The 22,323-nt window shown below is 36.9% G+C and overlaps 2 protein-coding genes across 6 annotated transcripts; one reads left to right on the top strand and one right to left on the bottom strand.

Annotated features, from left to right (window-relative positions):
- Positions 1–137: 137 nt before the first annotated feature.
- LOC106158086 (uncharacterized) lies at positions 138–13,958 on the bottom strand. 5 transcript variants are annotated; one of them, XM_087018038.1, is made up of 26 exons: positions 13,658–13,958; positions 13,440–13,552; positions 12,746–13,111; positions 11,441–11,719; positions 10,900–11,178; positions 10,464–10,730; positions 9,853–10,185; positions 9,202–9,468; positions 8,662–8,994; positions 8,139–8,420; positions 7,466–7,828; positions 7,068–7,325; positions 6,400–6,708; positions 5,796–6,089; positions 5,427–5,525; positions 5,208–5,248; positions 4,757–4,849; positions 4,206–4,298; positions 3,834–4,011; positions 3,261–3,374; positions 2,787–2,974; positions 2,386–2,508; positions 2,059–2,170; positions 1,859–1,955; positions 1,421–1,572; positions 138–749 (listed from the first exon to the last, which is right to left on the bottom strand). In XM_087018038.1, the coding sequence occupies exons 2-25, from the start codon at positions 13,525–13,527 to the stop codon at positions 1,437–1,439; spliced, it is 4,992 nt and encodes a 1,663-aa protein (XP_086874164.1). In that variant the 5' UTR covers positions 13,528–13,552; positions 13,658–13,958; the 3' UTR covers positions 138–749; positions 1,421–1,436. The 5 variants fall into 5 exon arrangements, with proteins under 5 accessions (XP_086874164.1, XP_086874162.1, XP_086874163.1 ...); XM_087018036.1 differs by lacking the exon at positions 138–749 and having other exon boundaries at positions 954–1,572; positions 13,658–13,956; XM_087018037.1 differs by lacking the exon at positions 138–749 and having other exon boundaries at positions 954–1,572; positions 13,823–13,950.
- Positions 13,959–21,125: 7,167 nt separating this feature from the next.
- Positions 21,126–21,883, top strand: LOC147760911 (C-type Lectin CRL-like). Its single transcript, XM_087018066.1, has 3 exons — positions 21,126–21,286; positions 21,470–21,589; positions 21,707–21,883. Exons 1-3 carry the CDS (start codon positions 21,244–21,246, stop codon positions 21,829–21,831), a joined length of 288 nt encoding a protein of 95 aa, XP_086874192.1. The 5' UTR covers positions 21,126–21,243; the 3' UTR covers positions 21,832–21,883.
- The last annotated feature ends 440 nt before the right edge of the window (positions 21,884–22,323 follow it).

A 22,323-nucleotide genomic window follows, 5' to 3' on the forward strand; every position in this document is an offset into this window, starting at 1 on the left:
TGGTTGAGAGATCTAGAATCTCCTAGATCTAGAATCTCCTTGATCTAAGACGGACAACACGGGTAATCCAGCCAATTTCTTTGTGGAAGGGTTAATTAAAGTATCCTGTATACATACGATACACAGGATGAAACACATACAAATAATAATAATAAAAAATAATAATCATTTTTATTCAAAGAGGGTAAAACATGTTAAGTGTATACACTTATCTTACACATGAGCATCTGAGAGGTTAGAATAAAATATTGTGTTAATGAATAAAAGATGAATAATTTCATTTAATAAACCAATAATGAAGTAAAATTGAATCAAATTAAACGTAATAATAATTATATGAATAAAGCAAAAAGACAATATGTTAGAATATGTTAGTAAAAATCTTAAAGATACATAATTTATTATGTATACAATTATAATTGTAATTATATATTTATTATTATATATAATATATATTTATTATTATAATCATAATTGTATACATAAATTTTTTCTTTTGATTTTTTAAAAACAATTTTTTAAAAGTATCCAACTCTTTGGTGTTTTTAATTTCAGAGTTTTAACGCCTATTTTACTTTATTAAAAGGCAGTACCAAATATCGAATATCCATATCCATATATTGCCTTTAGTATGCCTTTATGTCTGCCAATTGGTGAATAGATATTTCTGCCTGTAGTGTCGATGGTGTGGTGTCCAGTAAGTCCCTGACGTAAAGTGGTGAAATCCATTTAATGTTGCTTTCTTAAATCTAAAACATAACGAAGTAATACTTGTAGTAAGGTATATTGAGGTAATTTTATATATGGTTAGTAGAGTCCTTTGGAGCAATAAAATCCAAACTGTTCTTTACTTTTGCTTTATAATTGAAGTTACCCGAATTCATTACAATTGAAAACATCCCTTAATACTTGGTATTAGTTCGCTCTAACTACCAAAAACATTAAGATGTTCAGGTGACATGATTCTATCTTACACACCTTAAGAATTGGGATTTAAAAAAAGTGTAATTTGGTCATGAAAAGTCCACAGTGAATACAGACCCAAATAGTCCTGTCGTTGTATTTAACTACCCACCACAGAATAAAAAAGAAATATAAAAACTCAATATCACATGATGTGGTTACATCAGTATCGTCGTACAAAAATAAAACGTTTTTTTATGGAATATCATTGTCAATATATTTACACGTTTATATATACCTTTTTTCATTTTTCCTTTTTATTTCGTTTCTAATTATACAAACATAATACTACAAATTAAACTAATAAGATATACGCTCGATCGTCTTGTGTAATGGTGAGATGATCTCTTTCGCGACCACTGACACTTGATTTGAGAGCCATGGCCGTTATACAGGAATTGGAGTTACTGATCAGCACACTGTCATCTGGACTGCATTTCAACCGTTTAATATTTACCAATGTCCTCTTCTCTTCAAACTGTAACCTTTTCAGTCTTTTCGAAGGCCAGGACTTCGTAATCTAGTAAACCCTTCCAGGAGTTTGTTATTTCATCAAATGAAGGGCGTGCGGTTGGTTTCTCCTCCCAACATGATAGCATGATATTATACCTGGAATTATCAAATCATGATGTACATATATTTTCTTCATACCGCTATCAGAATAATTGTACAAAATTCAGTACAACGGTACCTATATAGTCTCTTCTTGGATCCATACAAGCGATTTGCATTTCCTTAATTTCCTCTGTTAATTACACCCACACTGAAAGCATCACACATCTAATAAATGAACAAACATTGTGTGGCTTTGATGTGCAAATAACTTTATGTTTTAAGCACCGTGTTTCATTTGTTGTGCGTTGTTCACGTTGGTTGTCCACAGACATAAACTCACATGTCAGGTGAACAATGTGGTGGTTGTGGCATCCGGTATCCCTCAGTTAAGGCTTTCATCACTTTCTTGGCTGACATACCGGAGTACGGTTTGGATCCTGGATTAAGAAGACTTTATGATAATCTTATCACGGTTAATAGAAGTAGAAGATGCGTTTATATCTACTTAAAACTATTAACTAAGAAAACTTGGACTCCTACCCATCGTGACAATCTCCCATAGCAGTACACCATACGCCCAGACATCAGACTGCGTGGTAAATTTGTTGTCAAAAAGAGCTTCGGGAGACATCCAGCGAACTGGTAAACGGCCCTAAAGAAAGATTTAATAGAACAGTGACAAACATGTGGGTACACAGAATATGTTTTTGTCTTAAAGAAAATCCCACAAAAATATACAATCATATATACTTTATCTTATTTACCTTTGAGCAAAAACAGAGCTTCGTTGTGCTTTTGAACATTTGGGTACATAAACATATTTTCAACAAAGGCGGCGTAAGTTTTCTGCAAAACATGATGGAATACCTGCGACTTCCTGTCATACGGGTGGTTTTCGATGTCGTTTGTGGCAAAACCAAAGCCAGCAATCTTACACTTTCTGCCGTCGGCCAGCAATACGTTTCTTGCGGCCAGGTCTCTGTGCAGAATCTAAGAGAAGGTAAATAAATAAACAACATGGTGCGTGCTCAACAGCATGAGTGTCAGTGACAAATGAATTGTTAGGAACAAAACCCTCAGTATTGTTTCAAAAGGTCTTGCTATCACCAGGTTCAAAGCAGAGAATGTGTTATAGAGGATATTGTCCCAAAACCTACAATATAGGGATATAATTAGTTGCGAAACGCTGCCTTATTTGCTGTTAACATTTATGTATGTTTTAAATCACTGGCTTGCAATCTAACCAATAAATTATTATCAATACTAACGGACAAAGAAGAAAGGTACGCCATCCCATTGGCTACATCCAAGGCAAAACCCATCAGATCACGCGATGTCAGGGAAGAGCCGGTGCCAAATAAATTGTCATACACTGCCTTATTTCGAGATCTGACATTTCGTAGAAACGACTGTAGATTTCCGTTTGGGAGGTATTCCAGGATAATCATTGGTAAACCTAAATGACAAAATAAATCAAACTTTTTACACTGGTTATACAATATTTCACCATTACTCGCTCGACTATTACGAGCCCATAAATATGTTGTACATAACTCTACATTGAATGGTGAATCAAACATGTTATTCAGCTTACTGAAACTCTAAATTAACGATTTAAAGACCACTGTTTTGATTTCACGATGGTTAAATATGACTCTCCTATATATGAAAGAGGAATTTAGTGACAATCAATCATAACAGTACTAGGAATTATCACGGCAGTATTGAATGTAGAAACCTACCACCTTCGCCTGTGCAGGAACCAAGTAGAGATATTACATTTGGGTGAGGACGCAGTGCTTGCATCACTTTTAGTTCATCCAGCAGATATTTTACAATGGCTGCATCTTCAAGATCTAAGGCAATCGATCGCATCAGTAAACGTTTTGAAATGAGAAATACAGATTATTCTTAAAATAAGCAATACATGCTATTCTTAAAAGGAGTACCATTTATGTTGGTTGCACTATAAAGATACACTGAAAAGATATTAACACTTACCTTATACTTCAGTGCCCGAAGGTCAGCCGTAACCAGTTTGTGATACCCCGTAAAGTTACATTTACGTATTCTCAAATGAGACTCGATGTAAAACGGACGTGAAACTGTTTGTTATAGACAAATTATATAATAACCTCGTGAGTGGGAAATATTTATTGTGTAGAGCAAGTACTCTGTACCACGTTATCTGGTGGTAAGTATAATATGTGCACTGAGGTCTCTTCGCACCCGCACTTAGTTGTGTGCAGGTCTACAGCCTTTTTTTACATTACTACGTTAAGTTACTTGTTTAAAATAAAAGAAACAAAAATCACCTTTAACTGTCTTCACTGCAACTGGTGTCCACACTCGTTTACCGTGCAAATCATAAAATTCCCCCTTAAGATTCCGTCCGGAGGCTCCATTGCCGATCTTACCAATGAGCCTGACGTATTTCCTTGGAATCTCAGAGTCACATGGCTGTGCTACTGGATATGTCGTTACAGCATCGACCTTAAATGGCATGCGTCACGCATGTTTATTAACATGTTCTCTTAGGTACCTGTATTGTGTCCTATTACATGCTACATGAACAGTATATTGTTTTTTATTCCTCGCTTTTAAGAAAAAAATTGAAACCTACATCGCAACTACCGGTGTATTTTAATATACTTAAAAGTTTTATACTACTGTATGAATTGCTTTACCGTTTTCTTTCCCTTGTGTAAACTCGTGTAAACTGACGTCTCCTCGATTTTCTTCTGAGGTTTTTCATATTCCCCTTCTTGAACACGCGAAATCTGTTGGGAGAGATGGGTACATGTAAAGATCCATGTTAATCGACTTAATGTACAGTATATTTTTTCCCTCGTATTAAAAATAAATTGAAACCTATATCTACTGAGCTAAAACTATATCTACCGAGTTAAAACTATTGTACAGTATATTTTTTTCTCATATTAAATATAATTTGAAACTTATATCTACTGAGTTAAAACTATATCTACCGAGTTAAAACTATTGTACAGTATATTTTTTTCTCATATTAAAAATAATTTGAAACCTATATCTACTGAGTTAAAACTATATCTACCGAGTTAAAACTATTGTACAGTATATTTTTTCCTCATATTAAAAATAATTTGAAACCTATATCTACTGAGTTAAAACTATATCTACCGAGTTAAAACTACTGTACAGTATATTTTCCCCTCATATTAAAAATAAATTGAAACCCATATCAAGTTAAAACTACTACCGTTTTCTTATCCTTGTGTAAACTCGTATAAACTGATGTCACCTCGATATTCTTCTGAGGTGTTTCATATGCCCCTTCTCGAACACGCGGAATCTGTTGGGAGAGATGGGTAATGAAAATATCCATGTTAAGTGACCTAAATAATTCTCATAATCTACCCTGCAATCCAAACTACAGTTGAAGCATCTAGAGTATAGGTGGACCTTTAATTATTCTCAGTCTTGTTTTGTAATTATCAATATCAATTAGACGGAATTGTCAGTCTAGTAATAGGTTAGAAAACTACAATGCACACAATACAGATATAAAACGTATTCTAAGTACAGGGAACGCCTTTTTATTGATAATTTTTTAAATATTTATTTTAGCGCCCAAATCCTCCTTTGTGTACCTTTAATGTAAAAAATGCACGGCTAGGTGACTTATCTATTAGCATTACCTTGATACGTACCTCACTTATTTCTGTTACGTCCTCTTCTGTGAGTTCGTTATCTGAATTGTAGCACCGTAACACGTTTATAGTTTAATGGGTACTTTAAAGCACATTTTCAACCACTGTGTAAATATTTAATTACCATCCGAATCTTAATTATGTCGATCGTAACACGTTTAATAATATTTGGTTCCTTGTTTCAAGTGAAAAATATTCTTAGTTATATAAAGTATATACCTGTTTTCTTCCGTCGCCTCCGTTTGAAGAAAAAAGTGACGACCGTAGAAGAAATGGCAAGAATGAATACAGCGACTGTGACGCCCACTGCTACAGACACTGAAATGAGAGCTAACAATCTGAACAACAAAACCTTTCAAGGATGAACATGAATTCAAAGAACTTAAACGGCGTTTTTAATTATTTGATACGATGTATTAACTCGATTAACTTTGTATCAAAAGTGCATCTGCACATGGATTTTATACATAGGGTCTATTTTGATTGCATTTAAAAAATATTTCATCAAAGTCACAATTTAAACGTAATCACACATCAGTAACATACAATGGTAACAAATTGGCACATGGATATTACGGGATCAAATACCTGTGTTTTCTGTCCGAAGCTCAAACATTCTAGGCTCCAGCTGAGTTTCAAAAGGAACAGATTCCCCTTCATGTGCAATGATCCTGAATTCATAATTGCCTTCTTTCAGTGAAATGGCCACAGTTACATTGTTCTGTGAGGCTGGGATGTCAGTTGCTAGATCCATGAAAACTGCGTCACCTGCTCTTCTATACTGAACTGTATAATTGATAGGATTTCCCTTCTGAAGTTCCCACACAACGGTCAAATATTCCTCACTGTACACAACCGACTGAATGACCACACTGGGGAGATCTGCAAACCAAGTCAAAGTTGAATTGCAGTGTAAAGTGCATTGACTTATTTACAATCCTCCATATTCCCTCACCTCAAAATAATGTTGTCACCAAAGAAAAATTCCATCGACATTCTCAGAAGACATAAAATAATGCACTGATTTAACAGTAAGACGCAGTATACTGTATACGATGGGGTAATTTAAAATATCTCAATCAGTTGTCGAGTTTCACTTATCGTTGCACGACATGTTAAAATGCATAATTTTGTCGTCGCTTAGTCACTACTACGTAGGCATGCCTATCATTATGCAGACACGGGTACATACCTGCTGTTGTAAAATCACCCTCTATCCTTCTACTAGCATTAGGCAGCTGTGGTCGCGTGTTCTTAGCCTGGATACTAATCCTGTACGGAGTTGAAGCGTTTAGGTTCTGTAAGATGGCGGACAGTTCTTGTCTGTTGCCTTGTGGAATGTCTTCCAAACTTTGGTATGCTGTGTCATCTTCTGTCATCTTTTTATATCTCACTACAAATGACTGAGGATAACCGCCATCATAGCCTGGCACCCACTTCACTGTGATGGTTCTTGATGTTACCTCTGTAGCTGTCATGGCAACTGGAGGCTCCGGAGGACCTGTGAAAATTTCCTATGTTAATATCTGTTTACTGAATAGTATCAGCCAGAAGGCCCATAAAATGACACAGCAATAAATTATGCAACTAATCTGTTTCGTAATAAAAGCAACTTGTGTTAAATATTTTGGTCACTAACGTACTTCTATGATACCATAGGCGATGTAATATTGCCGGTATATATATATATATATATATATATATATATATATATATAATCTGAAACTGGCACTTGCTTAACACGTCCATTTATATGAAAAACTATCAGAAGTAGTCAAATCCCCAAAACGACATCACGATCTTAATAAAACAATGTTCCTAAAGCAATAGTAAGAATAAGTAATATATATACACACTCACCGTCAGGTTTCAGCTCAAAATCTATGCTCTCCTCTCCAACTTCATTGATGACTTTACAGATATAGGTACCAAAATCATTAATCTGAATATCTGATATCGTCAAGTTCTGCCCAGAACCACGGCTGTTGGTCTCATTCCCAAAGTACCATGTGTATGATGTTGGTGGTGGATAGGCACAGACATTGCACACAATGGTTTTGGTGTCTCTGAGTTCAGCAGCTACTAGTACATTGTTCAAACCACGCAGATTGGGAGGATCTGAAATAAATCACAATATTGAAAACTATTCAAAATGCCTTATAGTATTTCGAAATGCTCAAAGGGAATGTTACTCAAACAAAGTAGCTGTATTTAAAAGTGGTACATTTTATAATCGATACCGAGATTAAAAAACTTACACTTTGTTCTGACTGTAACTTCACTGGACATGTCTTGCTCTGGTGTCCCTGAGTTCACACTACATTGATATTTCCCATCATATTCAGCTACACTGTCACAAGAGAAATTACCAAAGCTCTTGTTCCACGTTATCATACTTTTCTTCCCTACGCTGATGCCATATGGAAATGACTGGGTGACTTGGACTGTGGTTACAATGTACTTTGTTAAATCAGCTATACCAGCGCCATCTTTATTCCATACCAGAGTATCGTCTGTTGGTATAGGGTTTCCAGAGAAGATGCATTGTAGCTTAAAATGGGGATCGCTGTAGAGAGGAGTGATTGTCTGCGGGGCAAGTGGATTGTGAATAAATGCAGGAACTGAAATAATAACATGAATGTACATTAGTAACAGATGTTTCATTCGTGCTAACAGCCAAAATAATCCCTGTACGATACATTTTTTGTATGTAATCCAGCACTACTTACAAGGTATCTTCGATGTTGCCTAAATATAATGGAATAAGGGACTTTTAATAAAGCACACTTTTCTGATATAATGCGGCAACTGTTGATAATACCAGCCCGCTATATGCAATGACCTTAATGTGATTATACATTACACGTGGCCATGAATAATAAATTGATATAAAAACGCCATTAGATGTTATTGCAGATATAGTATAAGTACCATTAACAACTGCTATCGTCTGAGTTCTTGACGGACTGGAACCAGCTCCCACGGAGTTTCGAACTTCACAGGCGTAACCTATGGCATCACGGATGTCATAGACTCTCATAGTGAAAATGTTGGAGTGAGAAGTTGAAATCACTGTATTTCCTTTCTTCACTGTATAAGTGTACGTGGCTGGGTTTCCTCTTTGGGCATGCGGCACGGAGCAGGTCAAGGTGACAGTGGTGTTAATTTGTGGCAAAAGTGAACTAATGGTTAACTTTGGCGTCCCAGGTGGGTCTGAAAAATTATATCAGATACTTCACATATAAAATCTTATTAAAGGTTCGAACTTGTTATTATGTAAATGTTGTTTGAACTTACTGTTCTTGACATATCAGACATGTATGTACAGGTAATACAAACTGATTCTTAATGCACATACATGTATTATGCATTAATTAATGTTTCCTTGACATTCTAAAATTACTGATGTCATGCACATGTTAACTTCATCGCTTAAATCATGTCTCAGGCTTACATTGTATAACAATCCTTGAGTGGTCCTCTGCTCGATTTCCAACACCATTGTATGCTGTACATTTCACCCCAACCTCATTTCCTGCACTTTTCCTGGTACTAGCTGAACTCCCAGACTTCCACTTTAATATGCTTTTGCTGGTGGTGATTTTACCATTGACTGTGGGGGGAGGGTTTTCAGTCTCAAATACAGTACTGGGTAGTGCAGCGCCCGTTGACATAGTCCACTGCAGAGAAGCAGCAGGTTTGGCAGTGGCAGTACATTCCAGACGTAAATCTTGACTTACTCTCACTGTCATGACACTCGGTACAGCAGGGGTTATTCTAGGTGGGACTGTGGGAGACAAAATGTTTGCATGTGCATATGCAGATTTTGATTAAATTTATTTTGCTAATTTTACTAACCAATTAAATAAAAGTACCAGTCATGACCATGATATCCTACTGAGAGTTATGCAGCAGTTGATATTCACATTCAGTGAGGCAGATGTAAAATGGTATAGCGAATAGATTTGAATCTATGATAAAACATTCTACTCACCATTAACAGTCAGCACAACAAAAGCTGGTGCTCCACTTCCAGCAGTGTTTACTGGAGTACAGTGATATGTCCCATCATCAGATACTTTAAGACTGGTCTTGTAAAGGGTTCCTGCATTAGTTGCTATCACTGTGGAGGCAGAGTCTTTGGTCCACCTGAATGTAACAGTTGGGTTTCCTTGTTGGGTAATTCTACACTGGAGACTTGCACTATGTCCTGCTACCGTGACAACATGTTGAGAAACTGCCAAGGCTGGACCAGATGGATCTGAATACAGAAGGCATACACATATATCCATTGAAGGAATGACATTTTGCTGGTATTTTTATTGTTTTTTTACGGAGCATGTCAGTGTGACAATAGTGTTAATTTGTGGTGAAAGTGAACTTATGGTTAATTGTGGTTCCCCAGGAGGGTCTGAAAAAATTATATAAAATGTCTTTATAATACATGTATATACATCTCACTGATACTTCTTACTTGTTATTGTGATAATATTGTTTGACCGTTCTGATCGTGTCATATCAGAAATATGTACTTAACATTGATGCTTAATGCACATGCATTATGTATTAATTAATACTTCCGGACATTCTATAATACATAATTACTGAAGTCATGCACATAAACTAAATCATGTGTCAGGCTTACATTGTATAACAATCCTAGAGTAGCCCTCTGCTTGGTTCCCAACACCATTGTATGCTCTACATTTCACCCCAACCACATCTCCTGCACTTTTCCTGGTACTAGCTGAACTCCCAGACTTCCACTTTAATATGCTCTTGCTGGTGGTGATTTTACCATTGACGGCGAGGAAAGAGGTTTCAGTCTCAAATACAGCACTGGGTAGCGCAGCGCCTGTTGACAATGTCCACTGTACAGTAGCAGCAGGTTTGGCAGTGGCAGTACATTCCAGACGTAGATCTTGACTTACTGTCACTGTTCTGGCTCTTGGTAGAGCAGGTGTTATACTGGGTGGAACTGAGGATGACATAGTGATGGCAATTGTGCAGAGTCCATTAATTTTTACCTAGAGGGGCTCATAAACATACCAAGTACATACCTACTTAGGTCTAAACTATCGGCCTAATGATGTCATCTTTATCGAAACATCAATAAAAATGTTTCATTCATCAAAATAGCAGACTTAATTATATCACCCTATTTAGAGTTATCCAACAGTTAATTTTCAAATACAGTAAGTTAGATGTAAAATTGTTTAGAAAAAAATCAATTTGAAACTCTATATAAACACTTACCATTAACAGTCAGCACAATAGAAGCTGGTGCTCCACTTCCAGCAGTATTAACAGGAGTACAGTGATATGTCCCTTCATCAGATACTTGAAGATTGCTCTTGTGCAGAGTTCCTGTATTAGTTGCTATCACTGTGGAGGCAGAGTCTTTGGTCCACCTGAATGTAACAGTTGGATTTCCTTGCTGGGATACTCTGCACTGGAGACTTGCACTCTGTCCTGTTACCTTGACAACATGTGGAGAAACTGCCGAGGCTGCACCAGATGGATCTGAATACCGAAATACTTAAGACATAGATAAAGAATACACAAATATCCAATGAACAGATGACGTTTGGTTGACATCTTTATTGTTTTTTACGACTAGATAAAACAGGTTTAAAATAAATCATCCAAATAAATAACGGAACCAAACCTATTTGCAGTAAGAAATACTCACATAGGACATTAAATGTAAATGTAGCTGAGTTTGTTCCAGCAGTGTTTGCTACAGAACAAGTAAAGGTGCTAGCACCACGTTTAATGTTGGTTATAGTCAGCATATATTTTCCAATCCTCGTTGAGCTTGACAACACCTGACTTCCACGTCGCCATGTGTAGGTCACTGGAACTGAAGCACCGGTATTTTCACAATACAGGTTTGCTGTTGTATCCTCAACGACGTTCCTGTTGACTCTACCGGATGATGAAGTGGTGATTCTTGGAACAGAGGGTGGCACTGGAATACGTGTTTCTTATATAAAATATGTCATTTAGTGGAAGCAACATGCTGCATTGGTAAATAAGATACATATTCATGTAATGATTATGTTATATAATTATTTTCCATCCTCATATATCCAGTTCATATTATATATCATACTGGTGCAACTGTACACCTTATGTAAAATAACATGAATACCGCGGCAAGTTATAACAATGATTTATCAACATACATGTGAATGGTGGAATCAAACCTCTTCACATTTAGAAATACTCACATATGACATTAAATGTAAAAGAAGCTGAGTTTGCTCCAGCCCCATTTCTAACAGTACAGGTATAGGTAGCAGTATAACGTTTGATATTGGTTATGGTCAGCTTATATTTTCCACTCTCCATTGACCCCGATAAGACCTGACTTCCTTGTCGCCATGTGTACGTCACTTGACCTGAACCATCAACATTCTCACAGTATAAATATGCTGTTCTACCCTCAACGACGTCCCTGTTGATTGCACCGGATGGTGAGGTGGTGATTCTTGGAGCAGATGGTGGCACTGGAATTTCATGGAAAATGTTTCCAATAAGATATTATAAATGTACTAATCATAGCTTTATACATTTTAATGAAATATAGGCATATATTATATTTAAGAATAAAATGTAAAGTTTCGCTTACTATAAATTATGCATGACACATGCTATTGGATTTTCAAAGGACATAACGGTTCAATGGTTTTATAACAATGAAGCAATTGGCAGTCTAAGAGTTTAACTAATTTTTCACGTTTTTGTGAAGCACATAATACAAATTGCTAGACTTAATCAACAACAGTTCTTTTCTGAATTAAGGTGATCGAAAAATTGAAAATCAAACAGAAGTTTGACTGAGGCGCAATAGTAATTACATATACATTGTGTATTTCCAATCAAATTAACTCTTTGAAACCATCATACCAAGTGATGCTGGGTTTGGGGGGGGGGGGTTAATTTTATTATATGGGTCCTTTATTTGAAATACAAAATTATGGGAAATGTTCTTGCACAGAATTGCGAGTGACACTGTACGTATGTGGTAAGGACGGTACGTGCTGGAGATACAATGTATTCATTTTGATAGAATGTCTACTTCAGAGGCTGCACGATCAGTATCACACAGTATAATTAATATAAGTATCAAACGAGTCCAGAATGACATTTGCGGAAAATGCCAATGATGTTTTGCACCGATTCCAATCTTCAAAACCAGCGTGATTCGAAACTAAAATTTTCTTTTTATTGACCCGTTTTGGATAATACACTGGTGTGAACAACATTATAAAATACTTTGCTTCCTTCAATAGAAAGTTAGTATTGAGCATATTATGTGAGTCATTATTATCACATTTGTAACAGAGCTACAATACATTAAGCAATTAAATAGATGACTCTAAATCAAGTATTGGTAAATATTCAGACAAGCTGCTTCTTTTTTAATGTCAATCTAGGCCAAAAGTCATGGCTTGAGAGTTGCGATTCACCTACGTGAAGAGGACGTTTAGCCTTTCAGAAAAATCTGAATGAAGCATGAGTGTACGACCTACCTATTACAGCAAGGCTCGTATAATCCTGTTTCTCGTTGTTGCTTGTAGTTAATGAGCAACCTGTTTCTCTGATTAAACGGATCTTACACGTGTACAGCCCGCTGTCCTGTTGTGTTACAGATCGCAGCCTCAGAGATGCCTGACCAGTTAGGCTGGCTCTGTATCCCCATGTGTTGTTGTTTAAATTGGGTGATCCATATATATACGTCTTTGACATATTGTGACGGGACGTTGTCCATGTGACTATATAAACGGATACGACTCCATTACTTAAAGTAAATGAACATGGCAGATCAACAGACCGTCCTTGAATAACAGACACCGTCGAGGGCGCAGACACTGACCAGCTGCACGATGCACCTAAAGCTACAAGGTCCATTTCAATAAATGACACCATCTGCAGTACGTATCAAGACTTGAAGTCAACTGGTGAGCTGATGAATACAATATCTGCACAAATCCGTGACTGCTTACAAATGACTACATTCGTCTACAGATTCAGTGTTGAGAAAAAGGAAGTATATAAATTTAACTTCAATTGTTAAAGGGTGAAAGGAATTGTCCTGCTTTTTTAAGTTGACTAAATTGTATAGTCTTTCGAAAAATATAAGTCTCAATTGTTAAGGCAGTGAAATCATTCCACCTTTTGCCATAAATACCCTTTGCACTCTCATGTGAGGTCACTAAATCTTACCATTTGCTGTCCCAACGATTGTCAAAATTACTAGTATGCCTTTCTTCCCCGATGTCCAGCTATGACGGACCTTGCAAATGACGTCCATTTCAACAGCGCACTTTGCAATACAGCTGAAATTATAAACCACAAAAGCCTGAAACCTTTCATTAATCTGTAAGGATGGAAACCAACGGGCGTGACAACCCCTCCCGATCTAAATTTCTGAAAATCATTACCTGGGCGTTGGAGTATTCCTGTACTTTCCTTGGGGTAGTTAACTTCTGCAGTAATTAAAAGCAGTGCCGTGCGTCTACATCTGGCGAAGATGGACGCTAGTGCACGCATATTCCAACACTAAGGGTTGGCTAGAAAAGCAAAAACTGCTAAGCAAATTTTCTTACCTTGTAAGTACACGAAGTATCTACGCCAAGTAAAATACAGTAGAGCTTTGACAAAACCTAAATTGTTTACTTAAAAAGTTTGCCTACTTCCGCGTTCCCGAGCACCCTTTTCAACGCATTGAATGCTGACTGAGGTTGATGCGACTTTTACACCAGACGCAGTTCTATTAGGAAAAGTTCGAATTACACAAGTTGATCGCAGGCATTCGGGTTGATGCCTATATATCTGAACACTAAAATAACGTCGCCTTTATTAGCTTACGTAAACATAAAGGGTAGTACATTTGTGAGAAAATGATATGGACCGTGTATATCAAACAGTCTCCAAAGTGAAATGTTAGACTCACAGTGACACATTTAATACTGAATCATATGATGTTCTAGATTCAAGTTGTACTCCATAGAAAGGTTGAAAGGACAAGTAACAATTACAAGTTCCCATGGTGACGAAGGATCACGAGACCGGAGAACAAGCGCGCCCCTATGGGTCCGATCAAACTTGTCTTTTGACAAAAAGTAAAAAAAAATAGAATAAAATATAAATAAATAGAAATAAAACAGGTACAGATAAGAACAATGCTCGATTTGACACTAACATATCGTCTTTGTGATGTTAGTAATTGACAGCCACGAGTGAATAAGGAGCGGGGAGTGTTATGTAGAGTAACTTGAGTTGGTTGACATGACCTCGTCGCACTTAAGCGAGAATGTAATGTAAACGGAGAAAACGATGTAGGAGGGTGTAGGGAGAGCAATGTAGGAGGTTGAAGAGAGAGGAAGAAAATGTACTTAAGTTAGGAAGTGACAATAAAGAATATGAAGGAACATGAAAGTTGTTCAGTTCTTACCTCGCGTAATAAAGTCAATGTCATCGTGACATAAATGGTGTCGAATGCTTGACAACGAAAAATCCTCCAAAAGGTTTTAGGGCTCCGTTGTTACCTTTGCTCGTGGAAGGCAGCTTTGATAGATTGTCTGTTCACTACAAAACGTCTTTGCCAGTTACGAGTAGAGGGAATAAGACACTTGTTACATTCATAGACAGTTTAACTGGATGGCCGGAAGCATTCCCGGTACCCGACATTACAGCACCTGCCATTGCAAGGTTGCTATTTGATGAAATAATGTAGGCATGGGGTACCCTAAACACTCCCTGCTCCTTATTTACTCGTGGCTGTCAATTACTAACATTACATCTTTAAGTCTGCATTCTCACACTGACAAATTTTTCTCTTCACAAATAATTCATAATTCCTTATGAAGATCTTGACGGAGGGGTGGCGTTGTTGTTTAAGTATAAAGAGCCGAACCTTTAACGTCTTTAAATATTTCTTGATGACTTCCTCATCTTGGACAACAAAATTTGAATATGACAAAGGCTATATGCAAGGATGAAACAAACAGCGTAATTATTTCAGGTACCTTATTATTTTTTATAAAATAATACGATAGCAGTTGGCCATTACCAATAGATCAGCAGTGTATGAATTAGCCAAAACAGAAAATCACCGACCATATAAACTGACACATTGTTAGCGCCAATATCATACGATGGCGAATTCATCAGAGGCGCACGTCCACGTATCTATCAATCGCATAATCGAGGTGGCAATACACTCGATAATACTAGCGATAAGTAAACCAAGGTGTGACGGTGTCATTATAATTCACTATAGGACATATCGGACAAGGTTGTATGCTGTATGGCAGTGTGGATGATGGACAGGGGGACCTTCTTACTGTCGGTTTTAACACTGTTAATGCCTTACGGTAAGTGAAAAATCACGTTTGGAAGTGTTTCAAATTAAAGGGCATTAATCGATTAGTTAACTTTCTTGCGTACTTTTTCACTAACTGTGAATGTTCTTTTTATGCTTTTTAAAGCATGTATGTACCGCGAATGGAAATATATTGAATAAATCTGTAAGTTAAATGTTAAGTAGTAATTAAAAGCTAGTTTCGTACTCCTCCAGGATCATGGGATCACTGGAAGTATTTGCAAATTTTCAAAACTTTTTTATTTGTCAGTACGCTTTGTTTTAATCTGTCTCTTCGTCCATTACATAATAAACTAAGACTGCCCCATTCCGTTGTTTCAAGATTAAAAATTGACCATATACAACCAATGTGATAGATTAAAACGAGCATAGTTGACCTCTGAGCTTTCATAGGGCCTACAGATGGAGGCAATAGGTCTTGAATATATTTACCATACAGCATATTCATTTCAATGGTCACCTATCTTTCTGCTTTGTCGTTTATCTTCAACCCTTGTTTTCCTATAGCCATGATGAACAACTGCCCTTCAGACTGGCAACTAGTTCAAGACTCGTGTTTCAAACTATTCGAGCAAGAAAAGGAATGGTCGACAGCAAGGTGAGTAATACGGTTTGAACGTTTACGAAAGATATAAAATAGGAAGGTATATTATTTAAATTAAACTTTAACTTAAATTAAACTGATTTGATGCATTTCTTAATATGGATATGATCGTTCGGTATTATATACGTCCGTGGCGTAATCGGGGGGGGGGGGGGGGGGGGGGGGAGGGGGGTCTTCAGCTAGGTTCAGAAAAAAAAAAAACAACATCAATATTCCCCTCTTCAAATTGGAATTTTGACTAGCCAAGGGGAATAGGGTCGGTTTCGCATCCGAGGCATGTCATTTACAAAAATTACGCCCCCCTCTGCTTCAAATAATCCTGGATTCGCCCCTGTACGTATTGCTTAAACCGCTCTAGTTAGAAAGGTAAAGCAGACTCTAACTGTGAAGACGATGAAGACAATTAATCTTCAATCATGTTTTTGGATCTATCAGTATCAGTGTCGCTATTAATAAAATCTAATCATTTTAATATATCAATATAGTTCTGACTGTGGTTATTACGGCGGATATCTGGCAACTGTAGACAGTGATATACAGCAGCAATATCTGTACGACGTGGCCAAATTTCAAGATAAGCCGATCTGGTTGGGTTATTCCGCTTGGAACAATGGGGTAATTTTATATGAATAATATCCAAACTGCTTTATATACCCTAATAAGTACATGGAAGCGTCCTGCCAAACATATCTAATTTCATTTTCTAATTCCACTCATTTTACATTAGCAATTTTCGTATGTGCTTCCAAATAGCCTACGCAGTTTGCTAACTTTCGCAATCCAGTGCCGTCTCTAGTTTGTCGTACCGGTAGGAGTTACCTGTAAAAATCATTTTAATAGAATAAGACGGTATGGAAGAAACTTTCAATGGAACTCCCGGTATCCAGTGGGAACCAGTCCTCAGTGCCAGAGTATTGGAGCGAAGGAAAACGTCCGAAGTTGTTACCGTGAGTATGATATTTGTGATTGAAAAAGCTGATCAGAATTAAATTCACATTTATTTACAGACAGGCAAAGAATACAATATCATGTATCGACACAAGGGAATTTTTATAGTAGGCCTATATGTAGGTCTTACAAACTTCAATAGTTTTGTGTAGATATCCGCGTACACATTTATAATCAATTGCAATGGTGAAATGGCATGACACGGAATAGCGTATGAAGCAGAAGAACGAAATACATTTGTTGACTGTTCTGACATCAAAAAGTCGTCTGTTTAAAAGAATAGTTTAATACGCTTTAGAAATTATTAATGTTACATGCATTGGTAGGGCCATCGGTAGTGTCGTTGTTATACTTATAAAGATTAAAATATATATTATGACAATCATATGCCGTCATCATTTCAGTGACCAAGCCAACAATTCGTGTGTCGTGGTAGACCCCACCTATGGGGCGGCCAGGGCATCGTGGGCTGCCACCAGTTGTAGTACTGAGAGAGCATATGTGTGTAAGAAAACTGAAGGTTAGGAAAATTCGTTTGGTGCTATTTTTTCCAGATTAATAATCTCATGCACAATGGTCCATCTTGCCTCGCTCGAATTTTTCAAAGTTCATGCAGTTACGAATAAAATTGGACTTTTGGATATGACAAGAAATCCGCAGGTGACACCTCTGTTCGCCACCCTTTAAACTCTAAATTCGATATATACGGACACTGGAGTCGCAGAATCGGGTGTGTTTATTATAACTTTGGAAATGTAGTACAACAGCACCGCGTCAATTAATCATGAGACCAGGGCCCGTATCTCGAAACATTGTGCATTTCGACCGTGCGCAAGCGTCTCGATTCCAAAACTCGCCCATACTCGCCCCATATAATACATTGTAGCCTTTATGTGATATCGCTATTCGCAATACGCGATGCTTTCGAGTTACGGGGCCCAGATTGTTAATGAGAACGCGGGGTACATGTACAACACCTGAGTCTGTAATTACATGTTAATATTTCCATACTTTATTGTATTAGGTGCTTGTGCAACCGGCTGGCGTTCTCACAATGCCACATGTTACCAGTTTAACATTAACATAAAGCTGTCCTGGTATGATGCCTCAACCTACTGCAAGTCCCAAGGAGGAGACATGGTGGCGGTGGACAGGTAGGGAATGAGCTAGTGTTTTATTATATGAATATAATATAATATAATATAATATAATATAATATAATATAATATGATAGATGCAGATAGTAGTACTGCAGTCTCCTGCTGCTCTTATGCATTGATTGTGCCTTTCTATTCAGATGTAGGTTTGAAGTATCCTCTATGAAAAATATTTAATCGTATTTGTGATTCTCTTTCAGTAATGATGTCCAGCTATTCCTAAGGTCACGGCTGAAAGAGCTAGGCCTGGATGAAAATGAGAGGTTATGGCTAGGAGGCTCGGGTTAGTTTATTTGATTGCATTCACATTAAAATTCAAAATATTTGTGAAAAGAGAAAAAATAATACTTATTTAAAAACATCGCCAACAGAGTAACATTTTTCTGAAATCAAAAACAGTTCATACCTACAATACTTCATCATATCGATACCTTATATTACAAATGCCGATAATGTCAATAACAATGTTATTATAAATGAAACAAACTATAATAACTATATTGATTATAATAATAGTATTTTTTGTTAAAGAAAAACAAAAATGAATCTCCGCGCATAACTTCACCAATTGTCACCTGAAACGTACTGCCGCATAATAACGTTATAAATAATGATGATAATTTGTACAGTCAGCAACATTTATTACATTGGCCTAGTTACCATCGCATTCCAGACGTGGACGACACGCCCAAGATACTGAAATGGCCCAGTGGTGGGGCAGTCGATATCAACGCCACCTATTGGTCATCATCCAAACCAAGGAACAGTATTCAACCACTGTGCCTAGAAATGTTGTCTGGTTCGTAATACAGTTATTAAGGTGTTGTCAATGGGGGTCAACACTTCAATATATTTTCGTTTTTAAAACCGATTTATTGCATATTTTATCATTATATTTGTCGTTTTACTGAGTTTCGAGTACAGTTGTATCATATCTGGGATAGAATGTTGTAACAACGCTGCTTATTTCAGCCCATTCTTTCGGCGCATTTACATATGTCCACACCAAATAACGCGTTTATAGACTATACATATGGTATATTTCACATATTTGCTTCTTTTACCGTAGGTGGAGAATGGAGCACAAGTGATCAGTGTTTGAAAGAACAGTCTTTCATTTGTCAGATTAATGACGGGAAAGTAGTTTATCCGCCAACGGTGAAACCAGGTATTTAATCGGGCTTTATGGAGTACACACCCGTTTGACTTTCATTATGCCTTGATGATGAAAACTGATATTACTATCTCTTTAAGCAGAAAAAGTTTTAACTTAAAAGTTTTTACTTAAAAGATATATTGTGATGCCATGGATGATATCTTAACTTGAAATTCCTCGTTCATTTCACTTAATTCAAGGCATTTTTTGTTTTGGGTACTGATATAACTATAACACTTCTCTCTTTCGTATCAGCTAAAGGTAGCTGTGACCCAGGCTGGGAGGCAAATGGTTTCTTCTGCTATTATTTTGACAACAGCGCCTCGGTCACCTGGCTTGAGGCACAGAACATATGCCAAGATTTAGGGGCAGAGATGGTACAGATTATGAACGTCAGAGAGATGTCCTTTATCAATGGTGATTATCATAAACTACCAGAGTTCCGTTGTATTGACGTTTTTTGCATATTCGAGTATCTGCCTTTCATTTCTTATTATTTTTAATATTACTTTAAAAGACACGATTTCTTGCTTTGTCTTGAATACACGACATTTTAGTTTGACAGAAGACGAACAAGTCGGCCAAACAAAATTGTTTGCATTTCAATATACAAATGTCTAGTCAACATAAAAATATAGCATGTGCATTATTGTTCCTAGATCATTTAACTGTCAGTACATGGCTTGGATTGAGTGACAGGAGCGCAGAGAGTGAATGGGAGTCGACAAACCAGAAACTGGTATGTCTATGTGAAACAATCGTGCAATGTCTCCGTTATATCTTGTAAATGTTGCTCAAAATATAAGCATAAAGTATATCTACACATGCATTGGTAGTTAAAAGCTGCATAAGCGAAAGTTTTTCCTATTGGTGTTCTATAGCAATCATAAATTGGTGTTAATATTATTAAAACATTAAGGTTGCATTGTAGATTATATATAATATAATAATATATTTCAAATGACACGAAGTTCTCGTATTACTATTTCGCTGGTATTCACCATTCACCACTATTTCTTTCTTCTTTTCAGTAAAGCAAGAAATATGTAAAAGTACGATATGTTTGTCCTCTTAAAACTGGAGTTTTAAATTGTATACCTGCACATTGCAGGCAAAGTACAGCAATTGGATCCCAACAACACCTGCTTCCGGTGGCGGTGGCGCCGCCCAGGGATACAAGTGTGCTATTGTGTTAGCAGGGAAAAACAAAGGCTTCTGGGACGAAGTACCATGTAACCAAAATAATGCTTACATGTGTCAAAAACTAATAGGTAATTCGCGTAGATTTGTGTCCAAAGCTTACAAAGTGAAAAGTAGAATTTGATAAATATGAATAAATCCCGTGCTTCAGTGCAGTGACACGTTTAAGAATAGATTATTTGCATCAAAAAATCAATTTTTTGCTTCAGGGCCGATGACAAAGTTTGTTTCTACCACGAAGGAGAGTAAGAGAATTTTCTTTATTATTCTTTTTATTCAGTAAAATGAGAACTTGCATGTTTAAGGTTTAAATGAAAAGACGTTGTTTTAACGATTTCAGGGACCCTCATCTGTTGCTTTTTAAAATACATATCTTATGACAGATAAAATTTATTCATAACTATTTAATTAACATGTGTCTTGCAGTGAAGCATTTTTTATTGGTTCCAGGTGGTAACTCGAATAAATGTGGACAGTCCTGGCAAGATGACCCATTAAGTGAGTTTTGTTACCAGATTAACACAAACAGCTTGTCTTGGTCCGAGGCACAATTACAGTGTAAACACAATGGAGGGGAAATGGCCAGTATCACCAGTCTCCAAGAACAGCAGCATATTGCTGGTAGGGTGTTTATTTTAATTTCTAACACTTCACACAACAGGGTTCAATTAAATCTGTAAACACATAAACAATAACCAAAAAATCGTGTTTATCTTCATATTTGATTAACTGGTTGGCAAGTGCTTTATTTAACTTATCTCAACATTTTTTTCTGAAAAAGAGATGTTATTTGTTATTTTCTAGCCAGAATTCGGGCCATTCCAGACACGAAATATTTCTGGATTGGAGGCAATGCTCTTTGGCGTGACTACGGATGGGTTTGGAATGATGGGGCTTCGATGGCCTTTTTGAATTGGGAAGCAGGTAAACGGAATGAATTTAGTGTCTGTAAATCATTTAGATAAAAGTTGCTTTGGATATCACTTTTATATTAAAACGTTTTAATTACTTATCTGTCAGTTTTTCTCGTCTATGTTAAAGGTCGACCACATTATGCTAAAAACGCGGACTGTATGGAAATAGATGCACTGAGTGGTGTGTGGAGGGACGAAAATTGTCACAACAGGAGAGGGTACATCTGCAAGAAAAGAGGTATGAAGCAGTGATAAGGAGAAACAAGCACTTTATATCCTGTAAGATCATCCAGTTTTCCTCACATCTAATGTTCATTTTATTTCACCACATTTATTTCACCACATATACATATATTCCTTCTAATTTTCACTATATTCAAAGGATCTACGCAAAATACAACACCATCAACGGCGCTGTCATCAACAACCGAAAAACCAGGGTATCCGCATTGTGACAAAAGCTGGTCGCTGTATGGCCAGAGTTGCTACCAAGTGTCTGAAGACCCCGGACAATGGACAGCGGCCAAGAGCACCTGCAGACGAGAAGGTGGTGACATAGTTTCTATACTTAGCGCCAATGAAAATGACTTTGTTACCAGTTTGGCGGCAGAAAAAGGAGGTGGGTACCATAAACACTGTGTAGTTAATTCCTTGGCTTCAAACCACCAAAACTACATATACGTAATGGCTATGATACAATGTGCCACTTGTACCTTTTGTTCCACCCAAGAATGCTTTCATTGA

This window comes from Lingula anatina, chromosome 7 (genome assembly GCF_051362555.1).
Source record: "Lingula anatina isolate TDL-2025a chromosome 7, LinAna3.0, whole genome shotgun sequence".
NCBI lineage: Eukaryota > Metazoa > Brachiopoda > Lingulata > Lingulida > Lingulidae > Lingula > Lingula anatina.